This window comes from Peromyscus eremicus, chromosome 20, assembly GCF_949786415.1.
Source record: "Peromyscus eremicus chromosome 20, PerEre_H2_v1, whole genome shotgun sequence".
Classification (NCBI taxonomy): Eukaryota; Metazoa; Chordata; class Mammalia; order Rodentia; family Cricetidae; genus Peromyscus; species Peromyscus eremicus.
The window spans coordinates 19,117,972-19,144,940 of NC_081436.1; the positions used below are offsets into that span (position 1 = coordinate 19,117,972).

The window sequence follows — 26,969 nt, forward strand, 5'->3', positions numbered from 1 at the left end:
AAGGACCTTGCTTCCCTGGCTTCTCCAGTTTCTAGAGGCTCCCACAGACCTCAGCACACAGCTTTTGTCCTTCCTCCAATCCAGTAGCTGGAGCCAGGCTTCCCTCTTCCTGACACCTCCAGATGCAATGGGTAATCTTTCGTTGGTTTGGTTTGTTGTTGTTTTTGTTTGTTTGTTTGGTTGGTTGGTTGGTTTGGGGTTTGTTTTATTCTGTTTTCCGAGACAGAGTTTCTCCCAGGATGTCAGCCAGACCGAACTGTCCTCTAACCTGCTCAGGCCAACATACCAGATAGGTTTTAAGTTTGGAACTGGCTGTCCTGGAACTCACTATGTAGACCAGGCTGTCCTCAAACTCAGAGATCTATGTACTTTGGCCTCCCGAGTACTGAGATTAAAGGTGTGCACCATCACTGCCCAGAGAGATGGTTGATCTTAATTGTCAACTTGACACAATCTAGACTCAACTGAAGAGTGTCTACACTGGGCTGGCCTGTGGGGGACTGTCTTAATCAAGCTAATTGATGTGAGAGGACCAAGCCCACTGTGGGTGGCACCAACCCCTAGACCTATAGGGTCTCAAAAAGAATAAGAAAGGAAAAGGCTGAGAATAATAGGCAAGCAAGTAAGCATGCACACATTCATTCTCTCTGCTCTTACTGTGGATATGACTAGTTGCTTCAAATTCCTGCCACCTTGACATGCTCCCAGTGTTGGACTGTAACCCAGAACTGCAAATCAGATAAACTCCCCTGCACAGTGAGACACTGTCTAAAAAAAAAAGGAAAAAGAATCACCCTCAGCCAGGCAGTGGTGGCTCACACCTTTAATCCCACCACATAGGAGGAGGCAGAGGCAGGTGGATCTCTGAGTTCGAGGACAGCCTGATTTACAGAGTGAGTTCCAGGACAGCCAGGGTTGCACAGGGAACACTGTCTTGAAAAACAAAAACAAAAACAAAAAAAAAAAAAAAAAAAAAAAAAAAAATCACCCTCTTTGGGTAGCCATAACAGACATTTCCAGTTCATATTTCTAGAAGGCACAGCGGGCAAGCAGCCCTGATTCCCCTGAATGGACCCTTGTGAAAACTCAAGGACACTGCCATGTGCAGTATTTCAACACACTTAGGTCACCCCAACCAAGTCTGGGCCTCTCTGAGGTATGACCCTATCTGCCTGCCTGTCTCAGGTGGGTGGCCTTCAGGAGTCCTACTGTGGCTTAGATCTGAGCAATCAACGTCTCAAGCTGCCCCTGGACAAGATCAGACATGTGATAGAGAAGGGCAGGCGGTTGTTCCTGGAAGCCACTGAGCCACGGTCCTACCCACCTGTTTCTGTGACCTTTGGGAGCAAAGCCTCTGCTTTCCCACCCAGCTGACAGTCACATGCTCCCCGAGTGCTCTGGTTTCATTCTATCGCCATGTTAAAACATTTCCAACCAAAGCAGCTGAGGGAAGTAAAGGGTTTATTGGCTTACACTTCCAGGTCCGTCCACCACTGAGGGAAGTCAGGGTAGACATTCACGCAGGAGCTTGAAGCAGAAACCATGGAGGAATACTACTTGCTGGTTTATTCACAGACTCACGCTTAGCTAGCTTTCTTATATAACCTAGGACTGCCTGCCAAGGGAATGGTGCCACCCACAGCGGGCTGTGCCCACCTCTATCAATTAGCAATCATACCATCTCTCATAGACATGCCACAGGTCAAGTCTGATCTGGGCAAGGCCTCAATGGAGACTCCCTTTTCAGGTGACTTCAGGCTATGTCAAGTTGACATTTTAGGACACCAAGGCCCCTCTTCAGATGAGGCCAGGGTGGGGGAAAACAACAACCTGCTACCCCAAACAGCTTGAATCCAGACCCCATGAAGCTATAACAACTGGGCCTGTCTGCAGGGTGTATTGATTCCAAACAGACCCTGTACAGCTCTTGTGAGTACCGTGTGACAGTCCCATAAAGGCATAGGGCTGCCCTAGCACATGGGAGCACCTAGAGGACCCATGTCCCATCTCATTATTCAGCCCACACTCCACTCCTCTGTACCCCTTTCTTTTTTTTTATTCATTATTTTATTTATTTTACATACCAACCACAGTTCCCCCTCCCTCCTCTTCTTCTGTTCCCTCCTCCCACCTCCTTTCTACCGGTCCCCATCCACTCCTCAGAAAGGGGAAGGCCTCCCATGGGAGTCAACAACACACGGCATATCAAGCTGGGGCAGTAACAAGCTCCTCCCCCTGCATCAAGGCTGAGTGAGGCATCCCACCATAGGGAATAGGTTCCAAAGAGCCAGCTCATGCACCAGGGACAGATCCTGGTCCCACTGCTAGGAGCTCCACAAACAGATCAAGCTACACAACTGTCACCCACATGCAGAGAGCCTAGGTCGGTCCCACGCAGGCTCCCTAGCTGTCAGTTTAGAGTCCATGAGCTCCCACAAGCTCAGCTCTGTATCCCTTTCTATTGCACCTCATCAGCCCTCTCAGGACCCTGGAGGTTCAACTCCTCCTTGTGTCTACAGAAGCCCTGAGGCTTCGAAAGAAGGCCTGGAGCCAACAGGGATGCTCCAATGACATCAGACTGTACCTTACCTTGACCAGCTCCTTGAACTTGGGGTCCTCTCTGGAGGTGGGATCGATCATGGTACGCTCCTCATTCTCCTCTGCCAAAGACAGAAAGGGCCAGAGTGAATCGGGGAGGTGGGGTGGAGGGTTGACAGGGATGTCAGGGGGTAGAGGACTCCCTTCTTACTCACATGGGGCAGGAAGCAGGGGGAAAAGCAGAGACCCACCATGGTCTCAGTGAGAACAAGTCTCCTGCCTTGTTGGCTACACACCAAGATCAGAAATAAATCATGCAGGGCAGCAGGAGGAGATGAAGCTAGTCTCTATCTCCCCAGCCTTAGACTCCAAAGGCTCTAGCAGTGAGTCTAAACCATGCTGGCATGGGGAGAGAAAAGACAGTGGGTAGCCCTGCCAGAACCAGAGGGTTGGAGAGATCTGAGAACACCAGTAGTTCCTGGATCACCGTGTAGCGGGTGACTGGTTGAGCTATGCCCTGAAACACCACCCCTAGTGAGGCGGCAGGTAACTGTTACACCTGCCTATGACCTTGAGGTACCTGTCCCTGGGGCGTGGCCTCTGGGGGCCCCTTAAGACCTGGGATGCATGTATGCAGCTCTTTCCTCGCTACCTCGTGGTTTGGGATATTGGAATGGACCAGGGCAGAGGCATCATATACAATACAAGAAGTACAGGGAAGTAGTAGAAATAGCAAAACCATGCAAAGGGATGACGTTTTACCCATCTCCCCTGTTAGGTTTTCCCTCTACATTCTAGCCTGGATCTGACAGACAGCAAGAGGCCAGTGGAGTTCATCAGGGGAGCAGGACAGGAAGGTGGGGCAAGGATGAAGACACAAGGGGGCCAGAACAGAAAGACGCCAGGGTGCTGTGGGCCCACTGACCACAGCGGGGATGTGGGGGGAAGTCCAGTTTCCCAGGCAGAGAACAGCCAGGCTGCAGCTGCTGCAACAATCAGCTGCAGTAGCAGTGATAAGCATGTCCTTCTGGCGGGGAAAGAACGTCACAGACCAGTGGTCTTGGGTACCAGGCCACCTCTGGGCCACAGTTGGGCCTCCTCCCCTGCTTCCTCCCCCTGATGCCCTTGTCATGGAAAATCTGGGTAGACAGGGATCTCTGTCTGAACCAGGGTTTGGAAATAAGCAGTGTCCCATACCTGCCTTCCACAGTGACTTGCTGCCAAAACACGAGGCCAGGAAAGGCCACTTTGACTGCCACCCTGTCATCGACCCGCCAGGAGTCAGGGGCCTCCCCATCCACAGTTCCCACACAGCCAGCTGCAGGCCCGGCACAGCTCTTCAGGGCAGCCATCGAGATATATGGGGTGTCTGGGATGTGTGCCTAGTTTCTAAATTTCTTCACGCTTTGAGACCTTGGGGCCCGCTCTTCCCAGGGAGACTTTCCTCCACGGATGGCTGTCCTCTAGCCTCCTCCTCTAGGGATTTATGGGGTTCCATACCCTGAGCTAACACTCTCTGCCTCATCTTCTCTCATCCCCTAGGCCAGCTGTCAGCTAACTCAAGTCAGTACCTTGTTCCTGGAGCTCACACCATCCAGTCCTCTACTCAGCAAACAAGCCAACTCCTCTTCTCTCTCCTCCACTGCTTGCCCGGCCCTGCTTGGCCATCTCCTGGAACTGTGACCATAACAAGCCATGCTCCCAATGCCGCTCATCTACACCTGGCTGCCAATGAAACCTGCCCCGGAAGACAGGAGCAGAAGCCTGCTTCTCCCCAGAGATCTCTCTGAATAAGACACAGGTTCTCAACCACCACCCCACCCATGGGGGGTCCTACCCCAGGGATGGACAGCAAAGGATGTCAAGCGGCCACAAGTACCTAGCTGGGTGTCTTCAGGGTGGATGTCCACCAAAGCCGGGGCCATTGGAGAATTGATGGCACTCTTGCCTTCTTCTTGCAAGTCAGTCACTGTTGAGTAAAGAGAGACCCAGTCAGTATGCAGAGAGCCCAAGAGGAAAGTCTCATGTGTCCAACATGGTGCCTGCATGCACATCCCTTCATGGTGGCTGGTCCAGGGAAGCCGAGGAAAAGTGCTCCCAGCCCAGACAGAACACACGCCATTTTGCTTTGCATCAAGCAATTCTTCATTCCTTCCAAGCCTGACCAGTCTGTCCACACTGTTCTTTGGAATATGTGACTGAGACATGGAAGCTTCTGGTTGCTTCTAATGGCTTCCAGACCTGCCTGAAGCTGCTTTGGGAGACAAAGCTTAGACCCCAGCAAGGGCAGAGAACATAGATGGATAGCCTTCTGTCTCTGGCAGAGCTGTGTCTGGGGTTGTGGACTCGAGGTGTGAACAGGCCTGCTTGCACACACGGGTGATCAGAATTTAAAGTGTGCCACATCCTTTGGGACGGAAGTCTGATGGAGGTGTAGTTGAACTCTTACATTTTGTGCTGTCCTTGTGTCTATTTTTAAACAGGCTAGAATCTCAGACCAGAAGCCAGCTCAGTCTGGACATATACCTCCTCCCTGCTGGGCACAACCCTTCCAGATCTCTGCCCTGGGAACAGTTAACCTCCAAAAGGGCATCCACATGCAGCCAGCCTGGATGTCCCCTCTCACCTCACTTCCCACGTGGACCAAGTAGAGAGTCATGACAACCAGCCCTCACTTGCTGGTACTTGGACCTGCAGGGAAATCTGCTTGGATGATGTCCCAAACCCAGCAAGGCATGGCCCACAGCCCCCTTTCTCCCCACCTGCTCCACTAATTCTCTAGGTGGTAAGTCACTAAATCTCTATTACCGTCTCTCCTGGCCCCCGGAGGGACATGCTTCCTCCTAAGATCTTAAATCTCTATAGAATGTAACAGCATCGGGATCAAGGCCAGTAGGAAAAACAACGAACTCTAAGGAAATGAGTGCGCGAGCTTCCATGCTGGCAGTGTGTGGGCCCAGAGACTGCACGCTGTGCATTAGCTTGTATGTATGTCGGCTGGGGGTGGGGGATAGTGGCAAGGTTCAGGCAGTGTGCGCCCCAGTCCTATGACACCACACAGGATCCTTCATCTCCCACAGAGACCCTGATGGCCCTTGGTCACAGCCACGGAGGGTGGGGGTTACGGGGGACAGCTTGTACAGATGCAAGGCTTGGCTTCTTCCTGTCTACAGAAAGCTCTACCATGTCTGGAGTCTGGAAACGGTGGCTTCCATACCCCTGGACCTCAGAGTCCAGACTCTAGCCCCAAGATCCAGAGGTGACAGAGACGGGTCCAGGCCTAGACCTGTAGCGTTTTACAGGCTTGAGTGGGAAGTACTGATCACCGACGGATCACACATCTTCTCTGAGGGGATCTCCAGCGGCAGGTGTCCCACCACTCACTCTATCCTTCCGCCTCAGAACATACACAGTGATACGCCTTCCAAGCTCTGCCTGGAATACCGTCACCACCTCAAAGCTTTGGCGTGTTGGTCACCTGGCACCCACAACAGCAGGTGATGAGGTAACACCCCGTATGGCACAAATGATCCCAACTCTGGCTGGGAGACCCTAAGCTGTTAACACCTCTGACCCTGCTGCCTCAGGCGGCATTTCCTGTTTGTTCTCTGAGGTCCCCAGGCAGGCTGAAGAACACAAGTCCCCAGCTTAGAGCAGGACACGCGACCAGCTCTTGAGACACGCCTGTGGATCCAGCTCTGGGGACCAGCCACCCTCTGCCTTCACAAGGACAGACACCAGCTCTCACATCAGCGAAGATGCTGATGTCCAGCTTTTTGTGAAAAAAGAGACCCTCTCGTAAACTTGTACACCCATGTTCAAGGCTACGTTGTTCTCAACAGCCAAAAAGATGAAAATGGTACAGATGCTCATAGATTCAAAACAACAACAACAACAACAAAAAAGAAAAAAAAAAAGGAAGGAAAATTATGACAGCCACACCCATGGGGATCCATAAATAGGACTCATGCACGGAAAGGCTCTTAACCACTGAGCCATCCCTCCAGCCCCTACTAATCATTTCCTAATCCCCCAATCCTCACCATGACTCTGTGAGGGAAGCGGGCAACTATAAAAAACTCTCATGAGTCAGTGACCACCAACGGGTGTGGACTCCTTTTGCCCCCCCACCCCCCCAAAGACACACAAAGATCCATCCTGGGACACCAGGCGAGTTTAGAAAACAGACCAAATTCCAGCAAATATTTGCACTTCATAGTGAAACGGAGGGAGTCAGAAATAGGAAGAAAAGAAACTCTCCAGGGAAATTCAACACCACGGCAGCCCAGTGACTAGGTTTCCCCAAATCCCACCCGGCTAACACTGCAGGGAAAAGCACAGGGGGTCCCTTATGCCAAGGCCATGTGCAGTGGTTGGGGTGACAGTCAAAGAAAAAAAATGTTTCTGTTGAGAATGAGGCCGTCCAGGGAGACTCCAGCAAGCCACCTAGGAGAATCATATCAAGGAGCTACATTCCTCTCAGAAAGACCCCAGTGGGTAAAGTACTGAGAAAGCATGAAGGCCCATGACCAATCTCCAAAACCCACATTAAAAGGCCAGCACTGGCCCCTGTAATCCCAGTGCTGGGGAGGCGGAGACAGGGGGCTCCCTGGAGCTTACTGGCCAGCTAGCCTAATCCGTCAGCCCCAGTCCTAGTGAGAGACCCCGTCTGAAAGAGCAAGATGGACGGCTCCTGAGGCACAGCATGAAGGGTGACCACGGGCCTCCACGTGTACCTGCAACATGCACGAACACACAAACACAAATGAAATGTAAAACAATAATAATAACAAAGACCCTGGAGCCACTACATGCATCAGCCCCCTACCTAGACTTGGGGCATGAAGCCCAGGGCCTGGGGAAAGAGACTGGGATTGTGAACTTGATTCCAAAATCTCGGAGTTGGGGGGGGGGGGTGGGGGGGGCGGCGGCAAAGAGAATGCCATTATCAAAGCACAGAAACTAGGTCACATAAAACAGAAATTTCCACATCGCCCTTGCACATCAAAAACAACACTAAGCAGGGCCAGGGACTGTGTGACCTTCATAAAGAAGAAGCACGCACACAGAGCCTGCCAGGCTGCGGTCCACATGCTCTCCCCGGGGTGGTCCTTCCTGTTCAAGGCCTTGGGGAAACAGAGACTCAGAGCCCAGGAAGAGCGCTATGAACTTGGCCAAACCTGCCAAACCCAAGCTCAAACCTCACTCTGCCACGTACTTGTGGGGTCAGGCAGGCCCCCTGCACCTCGCTAAGCCTCAGTTTCCCCTCTGTAGCACAAAGGTGGGAACAGTCCCTGCTCCCAGAGGTGTGTAGCGGGATGGAGAAGTCTGGGACACTCAGCACCTGGCTCGGGTTGCACACATAGCTATAAGCTGGAGGGTTAGCTGTGACCAATGGTGGCTACCTGAGGAGGCTCGGGAGAGCCACTACCCTGGAAGAGCATGGAGGAGGTACAGGTCCTTCATGTCGGGAGAACGATGAGAGACTTCCTGGAGGAGGCATCCAATGAACCAGTCTTGAAAGAAGGTCAGACTCAGGAGCAGCCTTGGGGATACAGAGCAGTATGTGGTGGTGGTGGTGGTGGTGGTGGTGGTGGTGGTGGTGGTGGTGGTGGTAGGGAGGCCCAGCCCAGGGGCCTACAGATACCAAGGGTAGAGGGATCCATTGCCCCAGCCTGAATCTTCCAGGTATCATACTCGGCACTGGACGGTTTCCAGTGTTAACCCAGTGGGCAGCTCCGAGGACCCATCAGTCTTTCGAGGACGGATTTGGAGAACCTACGTCTTCCGCTCCACCAGTGACCAGCCCACCGGGCTACTGGGTTTCAGTGAATCCCAGGAATGCTGAGGTTTTTAAAGTTATGCTCCAGATGCCAAGAGGATACACACTTCAAAGATGCGAGATGCCGATGGCTGGGGGCTGCTAGCTGGGCCCAGCTCCAGACCTGGGCTAGGTCTGTGATGACACCGAGTCCTAGGAGCCTATGGCCTGGCTTTCCCAAGCAGCCTCATTGTTCTGAGCTGAACGCCATGTCCACACGCAGCCCAGCAGCCAGACATGAAGAGTGGGTACCAACATGGCCCTCCTGGCCAGGAGCCCTCTCGCTGCACCGAATCTCCAGGGCTTGCAGGGAGCTGGTTGTACAGAAATACCAGCTGAGGACCAAGAGGAGGAAGCCAGGGAAGGAGGGAGATGGAAGCCAGAGAGGGATGGAGTTGGAAGCCAGGGAAGGAGGGATGGAGGAGGTCAGGGAAGGGAGAGAGGAAGACAGAGAGGACAGGGTGACTGAGGCAAGTCTCTTGTCTCCTCCCTGCCTCTCCAAAGACTAGGTAAGGCTTAGAAAGCAAAAAGTTAGATGCAGGAATGCACACCTTTAATCCTGGCCTGGGGGGAAGGGGAGGCTAAGAAGGACCAGCTCAATCAATCAAGGTCATTCTCAGACGCACAGTGAGTTGGAGGGCCAGCCTGGGCTACGTAAGACCTGGTCTCGAATTTTTCTTGATTAAAACTTAAAAGGAAACAATCTGGGGGTGGAGGGGAACCACCTTTCTTGACTTACAGTCTCAGAGGGAGAAAGACAGCTTCAGAAGCCCCCTGCCCGCCCCCTCACGGCCCTCACCGGGCGCCTCCTAAGAGACTGCTATTTATACCTCAGGCCAAGCGCCGCCGCCGAGCTCACGGCTTTGATTTTATTCTTTATCCTTTTCTTTGTATGGCTCCATTTATTTATTTATTTATTATACCCAGGCTCTTAAGAAAAGAAAAAAAAAAGATTTTTGGGGGGTGGGGTGGGGTGGGGGAGGGGCAGCCATTTGTTTCCTTTTGACATCGTTAGGGAAACAGGGCTTTGAAAAGCGGGCTGGTAGAAGAACAAGCCTCCCTCAAAGTGGAGGAGCACATGCAGCCACCCTCAGCTGCTCACCCCGAGACAGGGACATGGGCCTGGGAAACTGGGGTGCAAGCCCCTCACAGTGAGAGGAGGGGTCTTCAGGGAAGGGCTGGGGGGGAGGGGCTGCAGGCAGAGCAATGGTGACTCCATCTACGGACATCCGCATAGCAGCGGCATCACACAGTGCCCACAGGGACTTTCTGTACCATATACACGCTTCCTGGTTTTCACAGAGAACAAAGGATCATGGCCGGGAAATCTCAGCAAACCCACTCTGAACCAGGATCAAAGCAAAACTCTCACAAAAGGGGCCATGCCACACCTGCTGCACATCAAAAGGAGAATCTGAAACCCGGTAGCAAAAAACGGCCTCAATTTGGGGCACTTAACCAGCCCTCCACAGGCTGGCACCCAGCGGTGCCCTGCATAGATCCGCTCAAAGACAGAGCACTCTTCGGAGCCTCGGAAGAATGGAGGAGACAAAGAGCCCATTGTCTGTCTCCCCCATCTCTTCTCCTAGCCAAGGGGGTGCAGGGCCCCCCGTGAGCCAGCAACAGAGACCCCAGGACACCTCTGAGAGCTGAGCCTGGGAACAGGAGTTTTCTGTGAATTCGCTAACTCTGTAGAAGTTCTAATTCACCAGCCACAAAGGGCTTCTTCAGAGCAGTTCTGAAAAGAAATCAACTTGGGCTGCATGTGAGGTTCTCCCAGCTCAGACAAGAGCTGACCCAAATACGAGGTAAGAAAGAGTGAAAATGTCATCAGTCTGGGCAACTGAGGCCAACTGCTGCCAGCGACCTTTCTGACATCCTCAGACGTGCACAGGGGTGAGGGACGGAATTCAAGTTGGAGAACTCTTCCAGACACGTACACACACGAAGACCTTGGTGTGCAAGGCTGATCCATGACCGCGGAGTTCAGCACCAAGCTTGAGGACCACAGGCAGGATGGATGAGGCCACACCCAGTGTGAAGCGTGGTTAGGCTAGGGAACCCAGGGAGAGTCTGCCGCTCTGCCCCAGATGCAGGAAAGAGGGAACGATGTTCAGACGTCAGAGAGATAGCCTCTTCACCATCGAGGCCCAGCTGGACTGCTGCTCATGAGAAATGGGTTTGGTTTTCCCACACAGGCCACGGCCCAGGGTACTGAGCACAGGATGTTCCAGTGTGTTAACTCAGTAATTTCTAAGAGTAGGTCATTTCTGCACTATGTTGGCAAGGCCTAGGAATAGAATGTGACCAGGACTTAAACTATTGATTTATGGACTTGTTCTGCTGGGGCCTAAGGTTCCACTGTACTTCTTGAGACACTAAAATAAGTTCAGACACTAACAAAAGAGAACACGTGCATTTTAAAAGGGTACAGTGGAAAGGAGGCCACTGGCCCACATCAGGAGCCATTGCTGAAGATGACGTCCCATTGAAGCTGTGGAAGTAAGGGCTCTAGAACCTCTGGGATCCCAGGAAGGCTGTTGGAGGGTAAGACCTGCCTCCAGCTCACCAGCTGATGGCCAACTGCAGACTCCCGCTCCAATAGCCAAGCTGGTACTCTGTCTCACGCCAAAGGAACCAGTGTGATGAAAGAATGAGGCACAGTCACACCCACGCTGAGTCTTTGAAAGACATATCTGACCTTGGGACACTCTGGGCCTTTTGCTCCACTAACATTTTAAACAGAGGAGTTCCCATCGGACACAGCCATCTTCCCAGCAACCCAAGCTGGCCCTATTATTGGCCCAGGGTGGAAAGCTCCAAAGTAAAGCCCACACTTCTTGGTGGTTCCCAAAGATTCCTGATAAGGGACTGACCTCTCACAAATTCAGCTGTGCCCTCTCCTCCCCCACCCCTGTACCTTCCTCAAAACCCACGGGAGCCAGGTCCTGTTAGGCCACACTTTGCCCACACTTGAGGTGCCCTTCTCTTATCACAGATGCCTAGGATACACTCTCATTGCACCCACCCACCCACCCTAGATGGAGCTAGGGCCACTCTGGAACATACTCACTTCCCTGTGCCCAGAATCAGGTCTCAGGTCATCACCGTGGTGATGCATCCAGCGCAACACCAGGCCCTGAATGCATGAGCAGAAGAGACATAGGAAGGAGAGAGCAGAGGACTTCACCCAGAGGAAGCTACCCAGAACAGAGACAGTGACTGTCACCTACAGATCACCTCCCAACCACTTCGCTGGATGGAAAAGAGGCCTCCCAGTAAGGCTCACATTAGCCTAGCAGTCGTGGGTCGCCAAGAACCCAATTACAGCATCGCAGCCTCCACGAGCCAAGGGGAAGGATGCCGCCCTGAGATTAGGGGTGGATTGGGGCAACCAGCCTTGGGCCACGCTCAGCCGCCTCTACTTTCATGAGGGCAGACCAACCATTCACGCAGGTTTCCCGGAGACAGAGACCCCCCCACGCCAGGCAGAATGCATCTGTCTCAGGAACTAGGTGTGATCACCGCACCATGCCTGGTATTGTGTGTGTGTGTGTGTGTGTGTGTGTGTGTGTGTGTGTGTCTGTGTGTGTATGTATGTATGTGTATGTGTGTGTGTGTGTGTATGTATGTGTATGTGTGTCTGTGTGTGTGTGTGTGTGTGTGTGTGTGTGTGTGTGTGTGCAGCTGAAGCTCAGAGCCAGGGTTAAACAGACAATTCCCTCAGCCCCCAAACACAGTCTTTTTCTTCCCTTCTGTTCCCCAGGGTGATCAGAAAAATGTTAGAACTACAGAAAAACGCCTTGAATAGGAAGAAAGGTTTCTGGGTTCACAGTGAAATGTCAAGTTTACCATAGAGGGCCCCTGGGCAGGCTGAATCGGGGGCGGGAGGGCCAAGGCGGCCTAGCTCATAGAGAATACGGTCCTCAAAGGATAAAAGACAGCCTAGCTATCTCCCCACATGCAAAGCCTCATGGGCCAGCTTCTTCAGCTCGTCTTCTGAACAGGAGGGAGAATTCTAGAGGCTAGCCAGCTGTCAGCCAGGCATGAGCATCGGCTGGTCTCTAACACCTGAGTATCGCCCCCCTTCCCGACCCAATCCACTGTGCTCCCTAGACACTGACCCATCCAATCCTTCCTCCAACACAGTCCTCTACTGCCTCCAGAATCCAGTCCACACATGCCACAATGTCACCAGCCACCAGTCACCTGGCCCGGATGACTTTTCCAGTACCCTCTCCTCCCTCTGGCTGCCTCCCCGAAAGAGCTCAGACCACAGTGCCTTTACTCAGCCCATGCACCCTCCCTGGGGCCACATCCCACAGCTACTGCTGGAAGTGCATCCAGAACTTTCCATCTGCCTGTGCCCGACTGGAAGTCATCTCCCAGTTCTGGACCTCGGCTGACAGTCACTACAGTCCAGAGAAACAGGGGGGAGAGCCTCGCAGAACAGCCGTGGACACAGTATCCTTCACTGCAGGGGATACTAACTGGGCAGGATCATGAGGCTGTCATGACAACTGTCTGCTGTGTAGAGAGTGGCTAAGGGCGAGATTGAGGTCTCTCCGCTCCTTCTCACTCCCTCACCAGCACCCAGGCTGGGCCACATTTAGCAAGACTTAAGACTCATCCACTCCACCTGAGCTCACCGGAACAGAACTGTGTTAAATCCACGTTCCGGAAGCCTCAGCTCTCTGCCAGTGCCAAACAATGCTCAGGAGATTCAGAGAGCAATGCCAAGGTCACCGTCTATCAAAGGACCCAGACCTCAAATGTCCACCCTGAAGACCAGGCTGGGCCTATTGGGAAGTTCTGGATTCTCTGCCCAGGCACTTGAGGTGTGGGTAGTGAGGATTCCAGCAGATGCCCACCAGGCCTCAGGGATAAGCATCCCATCCTGGCTGCAGCCAGCTCTGCAAAGGCACAGTCTCCGCCGCCCCCACCCACCCCCCACCCATCCCCCGCCCACGTCCCTGCAGAAAGCAGGTGTCCAACATGAGCAAGTACAATGTCTATGGGAGGTGCAGGGCCACCTAGGTTCAAAAGCTGTCGTAAAGTTGAAATGCAGCCACAGTCCAGCGGGGAGGGAAGTATGGAGGTACAGCTGCAGGGGGGTGGGGGGAGGAGCAAGAGGCACAGGCCTCTGAAGAAGGTCAGGGACCTCTGGGACCTCCGCTGCAGGGGCGCAGGTCACCACTAGGGTCAAACCCCAGGGTCTCACACACGCTAGGCAAAGGCTCTACCACTGAATTATGTCCCCAGCCCTTACTTTTCGAGACTGTCTTAGTTAGGGTTACTATTGCTGTTATGAAAAGGTTTATCTAGCTTACACTTCCACATCGTAAGTCCATCCCTGAAGGAAGTCAAGACAGGAACTCAAGTAGGGCAGGAGCTGATGCCGAGGCCATGAAGGGGTGCTGTTTCCTGGCTTGCTCCTCATGGCTTGCTCAGCCTGCTTTCTTATAGAACCCAGGACCACCAGCCCAGGGGGAGTCCCATCCATGATGGGCTGGACCCTCCTCCATCAGTCACTAATTAAGAAAATGCCCTAAGGCTTGTCTACTTACAGCCCAATCTTAATGGAGACACTTTCTCAGTTGAGGCTCCCTCCTCTCAGATGACTACAGCTTATGTCAAGTTGCCATAAAACTAGCCAGAACGGTGGTTCAGGCTGTCCTGGAACTCTCAATTCTCCTTGCCTCGGCCTCCCAAGGGTTGGAATTGCAGTATGTGACATCATATCCAGCCAGGGTCATTATTTCATCTGTCTAGAGGACTTCAGGCCCTGCTTTGAGTCCCAACTTCTGACAAGCCGCTGAAGTCAGCCTCCTTCTGCCCAGAAGGGGGTCCCCTGGCTCACCATCCATTTTCTTGCCCCTGGCCCTCAGCTCAGGTGCCAATGATCCCTGAATCTAACCCACAGGCCTCAGTAGGCCTTCTGCTGTAAGCCTCGGAGTCCGTGACTTATGAGGGATGCTTCTGTTACACTTCTTCTTGTTGATCACAATCACACTGCCTTTTCAACAACACTTCAAAGTGATTTTGATCACTAGTCATAAAAACCTGTCTCTAGCTCATGAGACAGAGAGAGAGAGAGAGAGAGAGAGAGAGAGAGAGAGAGAGAGAGAGAGAGAGAGAGAAGAAGGAGGAGGAGGAGGAGAAGAAGAAGAAAAAGAAGAAGAAGGAGAAGAAGAAGAAGAAGAAGAAGAAGAAGAAGAAGAAGAAGAAGAAGAAGAAGAAGAAGAAGAAGAAGAAAAGAAGAGGAAGGAAGGGAAATGCAGCCACAGTCCAGTGGGGAAGGACTGAAAAACCCACAAGAAACTCATAACCATCGAAAGAGCAGGGCCCAAATCTCCCTGCCTGTGGCGGCAACAATCACGTCCCTCCGTGAAAGCTGCACAGAGCGCTCACCAAGGCAGCCTGGGAATGAAATCCACTGGTCACCCGAAACAGCAGAACAAGCCTGGTCAAGCTCAGCACAGATAGAGAAATGCACTGTGTTGCATCAGGAAAACAGAACCAGCGGCGGGAAGGTTTAACTCCTCGGCAGAGCCGGGGAGGCAGGCTTCCCAACTGTGGAACTAGCATTAATTAATCTGATCGGTAATGTCCCCACATACCCAGGGAAGTCCAAATTGGTTCTGCTGAGAAAATAAGAAGGTTAAATCATTAAGCCATTAACAACAACAACAACATAAAAAAGAGGCTCTACTGTACACCTGCCATGGGATCCCCCCTACTGGGCCGGGAGCAGGAACGCTATGGGCATAGCTCCCTCTAGCGGTCATTTGTGCAATAGCCGTCAGATGAGATGCTGTGGGGTCCAGTTCATTTTCTTTTGCTGAGAAAAAAAAAAAAAAAAGAAAGAAAAAAAAAAAAAAAGGAAAGGCCTGGACAAGTGGGACGCTCAGAAGTGAGGTACTCAGAACACTAGCACTGGGCGCTGTGAGCTGGACTCCTACCAGACATTCAGGGTGTCTGTGTGGTGTTTCACCCAGCTAGAAATAGCCTGCTCCACCCAGCCCCAATGGACTCACACTCGTGGGGACTGATTTTTCACTTCAGGCCAGGCCTCTGAGGGAAGTGCCCCAGAGGAGGAGTCAGGACTGAAAACATACTCCCTACCCCAACCGCGTTGGGACCGACACACTCCACACACTTCCCAGCACATTCGCACCTCTGCCAGTTCCTTTCTTCCCAGGCTCTGTCACTTGTCACTGTTGGACGCATCTGCGCCAAAGGTTTTGCTGCGATCACTTCGTTCCATCACTTCTGTAAAGGGCAGGCATGTCACCTGCCTGTCACCTGCCTTACGGCACCACACTGAGCAGACAAACTGCTCAGAGAACATCTGGCTGATCCTCAGCGAGTTCAGGAGCAAATGGTTCAGCATTCCACAACTTTAATCAGTCTTTGTATTGATTTATATTGATTTGTCTCCATTTTTTTTTGTTTGTTTGTTTTTTAGAAGAATCTTGATACATAATCCAAGCTAGCCTCGGATTCATAATTCTCCTGCCTCGTTAGCCCAAATGCTGGGATTGTAGGTGTTTGCCACCCCATCTGACTTAACATTCCTTCCTAGGGACTATCACTATAACTCACTGGGCTGCTTTTCTTCTGCTTTTTTTTTTTTTCCCCTCCTCCTGAGACAGGGTTTCTCTGTTTAGCCATGGCTGGAACTCACTCTGTAGACCAGGCTGGCCTCAAACTCACAGAGCTGCACCTGCCTCTGCCTCCCGAGTGCTGGGATTAAGCTCCTGAACTTTTTATGGCTGCATCGTGCTCCCCATTCTGTGACAAACAAAAAGGGCATTGGATGCATACTGTGGTTAGCGTGGGAGTGCACATGGCCCCCTGGGATTTCCAGGCAGAAGGAGAAGAAGCCATGAGCCTAGAGCAGAGACAGTCGGGAGACCCAGTGTTGATGGCTGGAGAGGAGAAGAGACAACCCAGGTCCCTCCCTGAACTGGAAGAGGGCAAAGATGGATCCTCATTGAAGTTTCCAGAAGGTTGTAAAGCCCTGCCCTCACCCTGACTGATGACTCTGAGGGCTGTAAGGTGACAGACCCATGTTGTTCTACCCATGCAGGGTCTGGTGCTTTGTTGCCACGGCAACAACAAAGACCAAGCACAGGAGCACACTGCTTTAATCCCAGCACTCAGGAGGCAGGCGATGCTCGGTGAGTTCAAGACCAGCCTGGACTACACAGTGAATCCCAAGACAGCCAGGGCTAGATAGAGAGACTATCTCAAAAAGAAAGAAAGGAAGAAAAACAAGAAGGGCTGGCTGCCAGCACGCTTGCACAGCCCTGTGTACTCTCTCCCTAGCCATTCAAGAGCTATGGAAACGGACGAGCCTGGGTCACACAGCAGAAGGACATTAAACAGATAGGAAGAGCCATTTAACCTCACTGTGCATAACAGCATTGTTCCTCGCAGCAAGGAGCCATGGCATGACACCAAGGTCAGGGGTGAGGAGGTTGGGGGGTGGGGGATTGACCTCTAGAGAGCAGATCTCCAAACATGCATTGACTTTTATGTGCAGACGCCACAGGATGGATGGATGGGTAGCCACCTCCCCTGAGCTGGCCTCTCAGAAGGCTTAGCCTGGCAGCTCCGGGCTAAAAGGCGGATGATGGGGCCAGGCTACCTCCAGCTTTCCGCCTGCCTGGCCATTTAATAGTTCATGGGAACAGTCGGAGGTGTGCTAATTGCTTGCCCTTTGCAGCCACAGCTGTGCCCCGTAAGCCTCCCTCCTCCCGAAGCTTTGTGTCTCCTCTTTGTCCCCAGGACCACCTCCCTGGACCCGAACCAACAGGGCAAGTGTATCCTCTACCCTGCTGTCATCCCCCAAGCACCAAGTCCTTGAGAACTGCGTGGGCATTTTCAAATCCACACACAGGCCGCCGGCTCCCTGGAGGTCCTGGAGGAGGCGGCCTGGAAACTGTGTTCTGAAGTTGACTGTCCTTCCAATCTTCCATCTTCCTGTTTCTGGCAGGTGGGGGGACTTAAGAACAACCACGGAAACATGCCCTTCACTGTAAGGTCCTGTGGCCAGCATGGGTGTCATAAGCCAGGGGCAGGGAGTGCTCCTCCGACGTCCCCATCAGAAAGCTGCCCGCTCTGTATTCTCCCCTTCCCTCCCCTTATCCCATTCGGCATCCATCTGAAAGTCCCCAATCCAGAAGGATGAGAGAGACGCTGGGGAAGGACCAGAGACTTCAGGGCCAGCTCCATGGAGCAGGAAGCAGCCCTCTATCCAAGCCCGCCACCCACTTCCTCTATGGGTTGTCTGACCGCAGCAGGCTGGAAGGGTCTAGCTACTAGAGGAGGGAGCTGCCATGTGCCCAGGGAAGGCAGCGAAGCGCTGATACTCTCATTGCAGCCAAGTCAGTTCTGAGATCCTTTCCCCATCACAGCAGCCAGGAAAGTCAGACACACCTAAGAATGCTCTGGAAGCTCTCTCAGCCTTGAGAGAGGGGAGGGGGAAAAAGAGGGGAGAAAAGAAGGGGAGAAGAGGCAGAACCAAGCAGCACTGGCTGCTTCCTGCAGGACACTCCTTCCAAACTCAGCTCCGGTCAGGCGTGGTGGCACAGGCCTGTGGTCCCAGCACTCAGGAAGCTGAAACAGGAGGATTCCTCAGGGGTAGAGGCCAGCCTGGCTATAGAATAAGACCCTGTCTGAAAACAAGCCAGAAAGGGGGCCAGTGAGATGGCTCGGTGAATAAAAGGTGCTTGCTGCCAAGCCTGACCTCCTGGGTTCATTCCCGGGGCCCACAGGGTAGAAGGCAAGAACTAACTTCTACACAACTTGTTCTCTGACTTACCACACATGCTGTGGCACAGGCATGCACAGATGCACACGGATAAATGCGCAAGCCTTTTTGAAAAGAATTAAAGCTTGGGGGAGAAACGCCTCCGCTGCTGGCATCTCTCTCTCTTGGGCCAGCAGGAGTTGAGCACAGGGCTCTGCAGCAAGACGGCCAACCGGAGCAGGATGTGACACACTGCTCCAGGGGAGATACTGGGAACAAGGACGGTGGGGAGAGTGGTGGACACCCGGGGGGACCGGGTGGCTCCTGCATACCCGGGACTGCAATACAGGCACCATCTCCACGCTGCTAGAGCCCTGGGTCCCTCTCCTAAAGGACACGCAGACCTTCTCTGTCTCAGCAGCTCTCCACCCACAGGAACACATCCAGCAGGTCATCAGGTGGGACTGTGTCTCGAAGCCAACAGAGCAGGTAGGGGGTGGGGCTGAACAGGGGCCCACTTACCAGATCTACTGCAAATCCCACATGGCTCAGAGGGATAGTGCCTGACACCTAAGTTCCATCTTCAGAACACACACACACACACACACACACACACACACAATACACACGCACGCACGCACGCACGCACGCATGCATGTGCACGCACACACGCAATAGCAAATAAGAGCTGAGCGCCAGCATTCACTGCTCTCTGCTTCCTGGCAGGGGACGCCTTCCCGCCATTATGGACTGAACCCTCGAAATGACCCTTCCTTCCTTCAGTGGTTTCTGTCAGGGATTCTGTAGCGGCAAAGACACAATGAGTATTCCCCACGCCACCAAAGAGGCATGGTGCCAGAGTCACACAACAGTCCAACAGCCTGGGCGGTGGAGGGTGAAGAGGAGGTGAAGGAGCCTTGACTGGGAACCAGGTCACTGGATCAGCCCCTACATCCCACTCCCACTTGCTGAGTGACCTAAGGCAGGTGGTTTAACCTCTCTGGGCTCCAGTTGACACCGCTGTGAAAGAAAAACTGTCACAAAGACATCAGCTACCCCAATGCTCACACATTAAAAAACGGATGCTGGGTCACCATTCACAGTGAGCACGGAGGAGGTCCGGCTTCTTGGGCCTACCCAGCACTAAATGCCTCCCACTGGCTGCGCCAATGACAAGATGGGGCTGGAGAAATGGCTAAGCAGGGAAATGCGCTCCCCACCAAGACTGAGTTCCTTCTACAGGACCCCTATGGTAGAGAGGACAGACTCCCCTCTGACTGTACATGCTGGCTGTGGCATGTGCACTATACACACGCATGTATACACACACACACACACACACACACACACACACACACACACACACACAAATTCTAACCACAGCTTGTGGCTGACAATGTCCCAAGTCCCACTCTTCTGGTTCCAGAGATCCACATGAAGGCCCACCCCACAAGTTAGACCCTCATCTCCCTTGACGGCCACAAGATGACCAAGGGTCCTCCTTCCCCACCACCGACACCAGCATCCCACCACCTTCCCAGGAAAAGGCCAGCCCAGGGTCCATTCTTGCAAAACAATCCCCAAAGAGCAGGGCCACAGCAGCACTAGCTGAGCAGGGAAAGGGATAACTCACTGTCAGCAGCGTGAGGCCAAGGCGGGTGTCAGGGGTGCTCTCTAGACCCACAAGCAAGCGGCCACAGGCACTGTCCAGGCAGGGGCGATGCACATGTGTCATAAGGGTCACAGGGACATCACCACCATGACTTGCAAACAAGGAGCCCCTGAGGAAGCCACAGAGGCCAGGGCTGTTTGATAAGATAATGCCACTGGCCACATCATATGCAACTTCAGGAACCACGGTGGCAATTCCCCCTACCAGATGCTCCCCCAGAGGCCCTGGTGGCGCTGAGAATGGAGGGGGACAACCACCCTGTGGGGTGACTTGAGTCCCACCAAACTCTGCAGGAAAGTGACCAGGAAATTCCCAACTCTGAGCTACCTACTGGGGTCTGGGGAGGGGCAGGGGTCTGCCATCTCTTGGGGACAGCTCTATGAGCCCCAGTGGAGGGTGACATGGCCAGGCAGTAGCGTCTCCTAGTTGTCAAGTACACAGAAGACTAAACACGAGGGTGCTGAGTGCCTGTCACCTGTTACCACGACAACAGAAATCAAATTAATCAACAGCTTAAGCCAAGCAGAACTGTGTTTTGTGTTTCAGTTTTGTGGGAACAGATCTCTATATACACCCCTGAACGGCTTGAAACTCCTGATCCTCCTGGCTCAGCCTGCAGAGTGCTAGAATTACTGGTGTGTCCCAGCAATCCTGACTTTTTGCTTTTGTTTTTTTTTGTTTGTTTGTTTTTGTTTTGTTTTGTTTTGTTTTGTTTTTTTGCAAAAGAAGATTCTGAAAGTGCAGAAGAGGAAGCCAAGGTAAAATTCTATGGCCTTTGCCTGCAGTACATCCCCTTTTCTGCAGCCACAGGACACTCTGCCTGGGCTTTGAGCCCCGCATACTCTGCAGCTCTTTGTAGAGTGCAGATGGGAACCCCGATGGACCTCTCGGGCCGTCTGTGATCAATGAACTCATATAATGTCTGCCACCACCAGTTGCTAGTGGTTGTAATTATAACTACAGCTGTGTGTCGCCTCCTACCCGAGTGGGCAGTTTCAGCTTGAAGACCACACTTAAGGAACACCTAGACACTGTAGATCCATTATTCCACGTGATCTCCCAATGCCACCAAAGGATGCTAGAAACACAAACTGGACAAGGCTGCTGTGCCCCCAGAAGCTCACAGACAGTTGTCTCTGATCAGCAGGCACACTCTGTCCTAATGAGTAAAGTGTAGTGAGGCAGAACCTCAATGGCTTCCCGTGTGCCCACATGGAGCATATGCCCTGTGTGTGGCATGCATGCTGCACTTTTATCCCACTGGCAGAGCAGAGGTTGCTCACACAGTGTCTCCCCAGGCATGCAGGAATAAGCTGCGTGCTGATGTCGTGATGACCACCATGACAGCGGCAGGATCTTCCTGCTCCATCAGTCTTACAAGTCTATCAGCCTATAGCTGGCAGAATTCAGGGCCTCGATCAGTGCTCCACGGATGCTCCACAGCCCAGGTAGGTTCAACAAGAGAGAGGGAGCCATTCCTCAGGGAGGCCAGCATTCCCTAAAGGGCTCAGCTTTGAGACAGGCAGCACCAGGCAGCACCACACCAGGAGGAAGGTCCCACCAAGATATGCAAAGTTGCAGTTGCAACTTCCCTTGGCCATGGACAAAATCCCTCTGCACCACCAGCCCAGATAAACCTCTCTTCCCTCAAGGTGTTTTGTTGATGTGATGAGGACGTTAACATAGCATGCAAAGAAGAAATGCAGGAGGGGGGATGCTTAGTGTGTCCCTAGCATGTACAAGGTCAAGGTCGTGGGTTGCATCCCAAGTACTAGATAGACAGGAGTGCCTTAAAGCCCTTGGGACCTCCTGCACATTGAAGAGTCTAGAAACATCTCTAGCCTTACTTATTTGGTCTGGACCTGGGTTCCTGACCCAAGTTCCTAAAACCCTTGTCGTTCCTTGGGAGACAGGAGCATCTTTTGTTCTAATGAGGCACTTGTGGAGGTTCCTGCATGGGACTGGTCCCAGAAGGACCAAGGTACCATGAGAAGCTTAGAAATGCCAGCTCTCCTGACTTCTGGAGAGGGGAGGGGCTGGGGTCTGAGCCTCTCCTCTGTCCTGGCTTCATGTGACACCTCTGTAAAATTCCCTTACCTAGCACAGTTTGGAGGGCTTCCTGATTGACAAGATATGCCCTCATGTTGGGACAGTGGCCTGCCTTAGCTCCAGAAGGGATACTCCTGTGTTCAGCATCTCTCAGATTCACCACACCCCTCCTCAACCCACTATTCATCCCAGTCCTTTGCTGGGCTTTCTTAATAAACAATGCGCGGGGCTGGAGAGATGGCTCAGACGTTAAGAGCACTGACTGTTCTTCCAGAGGTCCTGAGTTCAATTCCCAGCACCCACATGGTGGCTCACAACCATCTGCAATGCGATCTGGCACCCTCTCCTGTATACATAATAAATAAATAAATCTTAAATAAATAAATAAATAAATAAATAAATAAATAAATAAATAAATAAATGAAATAAACAATGCGCAAAAGAGAACAGTTTCCCAGAGTTCCACAAATGAACTAAACCAAGGAGGGCATAGAAATCCCACTTCCCAGAAGCCCCTTCACAAGCTCCAGCCTGTACCTGCACCTGGAGTGATAGTGGGGTGTTCTTGCAAGTCGAGCCTCAACCCCCAACTCTGATGCTCTCTAGGTACACAGTGAACAGGAAGACACACCCCAGTGGTGTCCCCAAAGAGCTGTTTGGTGTGGTAAGAGGTCCCCTCCTGCCTGCCAGGGTGACAGAGGCACAGAGCCACGTGTGGCCCTCTGTCTCCTGCAGTTCTCAGCACACTAGCCAAGTGCTGTCCAAATCATCCATTGAGTTCTGGGCTTACAAATCCACTCGAACCCCGGAGCACGCTTACAGTACCGACTCAGGCACGTAGGAACAAGGCTCAGTGAAGCAGGAAGTGTAAGTCCCTGGGGTCCACGCACCCACTAGAGTCAAGTGGGCAACCTCGGCCTCCTTGTTTTCACCCATTTGGTGGTCTATTTAGTGCAGTGTTCTTGTGCTTTAGGCTGGTGACCACTGTTTGTAAGACCTGGAGCAGCTGTGTCCCAAACACAGGACGACGGTGGCCTGAGGGAGGAGCATGTCACAGAAGCCTAAGGCAGGGTGAAAGACAGTTGGAATCTGAGAGTTCCACGGTAATGAACCGAGAGACAGAGACAGAGAGGCAGAGACAGAGAGACAAAGAGTGAGTTTAGTTTTGGGAGACAGGTATCATGACTCATGTTGAACTAGGCTTGAATTCAATATGTAGCCAAGGATGACCTTTGCACTCCCGATCTTTCTGGCCTCCTCCTCCCCAGTGATGTGATCACAGGTATGTACCTCCACTCCAAGCTCCCAACAGACTCAACACACGAAGGAATACGTCTTTTGACAGTAGCGCACATGAAGCCTGGTTACGTGTTGATCTGTCCAGTGGAAGCGTAGAGCCTCAGAGGTGGCTTGTTCACAGATGGCCAACACAGTGCTTGCAGGATCTTCATAGAAACTTGAGCGAGCGATCCTGAGACAGGTCCTCACACATGCCTCTTCCAGCTCAACCCAGGTCTCTCCTGCCTGGCTCTTCAAGGGTCATGTGCTAAAAGCATTCTGCAGGGAACCTTGATACACACCTGTGGTTCTGGCACTCGGGAAGAGGAGTTTCAGCAGGGTCTCAAGTTCAAAGCCAGCCTGGGCTTCATAGTGAAATAGGGAGGGAGGGAGGGAGGGAGGGAGGGAGGGAGGGAGGGAGGGAGGGAGGGAGGGAGGAAAGAGAAAGGAGGAAGGGATGGAGGAAGAAGAGAGGGAGGAAGGAGGGGAGAAAAAGAAGGAGGGAAAGAGGGAGGGAGGAAGGAAGGGAGGGAGGGAGGGAGGGAGGGAGGAAGGAAGGAAGGAAGGAAGGAAGGAAGGAAGGAAGGAAGGAAGGATAGAAGGAAACTAGTTCCTCTCAGCCCCGATATTGAGGTTAACGATTTCCGTGACCATCAGCCACGAAGTCCTAACACTGAGGCTCTGTGCATCTCTGAGCATTCCTCCCACCTCTGGGGCACAGGGAAGAACAGAACTTCCAACAGGATGAGCAGAGGAGGCCTAGAAAGGAGGTGAATGTGTCCTGGGATGTCACATCCACCCCTCCAGCTCTGCTCAGCAAGCACGCCACATGCAGAATGGCAAGCGCTATTTAAAGCCACACGACAGCAGGACAGCAGGCCTTGCTGTTTAATGACACCCAGCCTGCACCTGTCAAACAAGTTCCGCGAGACTTCTCAGAGGAAGCTGTGCCACAGGCAGCAGCCTCTTAAGCAGAGGCCATCCAAGCGAGCGCCATGCGTGGCGCTCCGCACTCAACAGGCAACACCCAAATTCAGGGCCAGGAGTACCCCTGCACCCCTAAGAACATATACCTGGGTGCCATGCCGGCTCCTTCATATCCCCAAGGCTGGCAATGGAAACCCTTTAACAGCACGTATGCCAGAAAAAAAATTATTATTTATCTCACGGCTGAAATTACATCACACAAAACACACAGCAGAGGGAAGTTAGCTTCTGGGGTTGGGCACTGTGGACACAAACAGACGCTCTTGATCTTCCTCATTAGCTGAGGGCAAACCTCATCTCCCACCCCTTGGAGCCTGAGAGTCTGAACCGAACCACTGGGTGCAGGACCCAGATAATCACAAGCAGCTGTTTTGACTATCTACCTATCCCCCTATCATTTCCTCGCCTCTGAAAAACAAGAGGAGGAACAGTGATAACACAGGGGCATGACAACACAGGCCCGTCAACCCGGCATGTGGCAGCTAGGAGCAGGAGTTCAAGGTCATTCTTGGTTTTATAATGAGTTCGAAGCCATCCTGGTGACAGCGGAGTTGGTTGGGGTGGGGGAGGGGCTGTGCTGCTGCTGCTGATAATGATGATGATGATGATGACGATGATGATGATGATGATGATGACGATGATGATGGTGATGATGATGATGACGATGATGATGATGATGATGACGATGATGATGATGATGACGATGATGATGATGATGATGATGATGATAGTGAGATTTAGTCACTAACAGAGTTCTGGTCACTGTGAGTTGAGTCAATGTCCCTTGGAACTCACGTCCCCCTGGGACCTGAGAAACTCCTTATTTGAAAACAAGGTATTTGAAGATAGGGCTCAAGATCACAGCAGATAAGGGCGGACCCACAGATGCACAGAGGAAATGCAGTGAGAAGATAGAGGCAGAGGTGCACGGGAGGGCGCCACGTGACGTGGGAAAGACGTGTCCCAGAGGTCAGACTTCAGGCAACAGCTGCAGCTGGAAGAGACAGGAAGGATCCTCCCTGGATGGCTGGGACAGGGTCCTGCTACACCCTGGGCTGTGGTCATCACAGAGACGGGTGTAGTAAAGCCCTACTCTTCAAGCCAGCAGGCAGTGCTGGGTGCTAGCACAGGGCTAATACTGTCTTGTTATTTTTCTTCATGTTCTTGTTACTGTCTTATGGATTTTTCTAAAGAATCATTTTATTTCTAATTATGTGTATGTGGGGGGAGGGAGCATGCACACGTGAGTGGCCTGCTGAGGCCAGAGGCCTTGATCTCTCTGGAGCTGGAATTCCAGGAGGCTCTGAGCCACCCAACATGGATGTCGGGAACCGAACCCAGGTCTTCTACAAGACCACTACATGCTCTTAACCTCTGAGCCCTCTCGGCAGCCTGTACATCTGTGGATTTTGAGACAAGGTCTTGCTACATAGCCCAGACTAGCCTGCAACTTACTCTGTAGACCAGGCTGGCCTCAAACTTTCTCCAACGCTCCTGTCTCTGCCCCCCGAGTGCTGGATTTATGGGTACACGTGCCACACGAGGCTGGTTTTGTTGTTGCTGTTGAATTTCTGAGATAGGTTCTCACTGTGTAGATCAGATTGGCTGTGTAGCGCAGGCTGGCTTTGACTTGTGATGATGCCTCTGGCCCTGGATTGGCTACACTTACTATTTTCAAGATCCCAGTTAGCTGGAATTTTAATCCCCATCCTAGATAAGGAGGCAACTAAAATTGGGAGAGGTCTTGCCCCAGCTTCAAACAAAGTGCCTGCCCAGAAAAGCTGGGTAGAGGAGGCTTTGGGTCACCATTCTGGGTCCTACCTTGCACCACATTTGTGACCCCACTGTGGCTCCCCAGAACCTAAAGCTGTGGTCTCAGGGCTCAAGCCCCAACCCCAGGCTCTGTGGCCTCTAAGCCTTCCTCCTCTACCACCCAGGCCTTGGTTTTGAGTGTCCCTATCTGAACTATCATGAAGTTGTTTTTACTACCCTCTTTCCAGAGCACCCAGTTTTATCCACCAGGTGCCTCCACAAGTGACCAAGGGAGCCCCCTGCAGAGGCCAGTCTGCTCACAGCACTGGCAAATGCCTGAAGGCTGCAAGGACAGCTCCTACCAAGGCTACAAAGCCTATCGGATGACACATGAGCTCGGTGTGCCAGCTGTCCCCAGACTTCACCCTTGGCCAAGATTCAGCATGGAGTCCTCTGTCTCTGGAGGTTTTAGAAACACAAAGGTTATTTTTAGTAGCTGTGACTGCCCCCTTGGCTATTCCATTAGTTTCAGAGGCAAATAATTCCATGCCATGCAACTTGACAGGCTCACATAAGAATTGCTCTCACCAACAAATACTTACCGAGCATGCCACCACACATGCTGTACCCTGCCTGGCTCATTACTTTAAAAAAATAAATAATTTACTTAGCTAATGATTGTGAATCCTCTAATTCAATTTGCTCTTAAATGTGTTTAATTTTCCCATAATAGAACCGCACACTTCGAAAGGAGGCATTTCTGCTGCGTTGAAACGGGAGACAAAGAAGGGAAAAGAGGTGCTGGTGTAGGGGCAAGCCTCTGACCCTAACACTCAGAGGCAGAAGTGAAAGGGTCATGAGTTCAAGGCCAGCCTGAGCCGCATGGTGAGGCTGTCTCAAAACATAACAAACCAAAAACACACGCAAGGGAGGTGGAATGTGGCTGAGCCCCACCCAGGTCCCTGAGCCACCAGGCTGGAACACATGAGGCCTTGAAGAACACAGAACAGTGTGGGGGTGAAGCTGTCAGAACTTTATTGTGTTTGTTTGTTTATTATTTGTTTTGGGGTTTTCAAGGCAAGGTTTCTCTGTGTAACAGTCCCAGCTGTCCTGGA

General features: G+C 52.4%; 1 protein-coding gene across 1 annotated transcript in view; it reads right to left on the bottom strand.

Annotated features, from left to right (window-relative positions):
• Positions 1–26,969, bottom strand: part of Parvb (parvin beta) — an 87,651-nt gene that overhangs the window by 40,142 nt on the left and 20,540 nt on the right. The window contains exons 2-3 of the mRNA XM_059247778.1: positions 4,418–4,507; positions 2,590–2,660 (exon numbers count right to left, since the gene is read on the bottom strand). Coding sequence (XP_059103761.1) covers positions 2,590–2,660; positions 4,418–4,507 — 161 coding nt within the window. The remainder of the gene's footprint in view (positions 1–2,589; positions 2,661–4,417; positions 4,508–26,969) is intronic.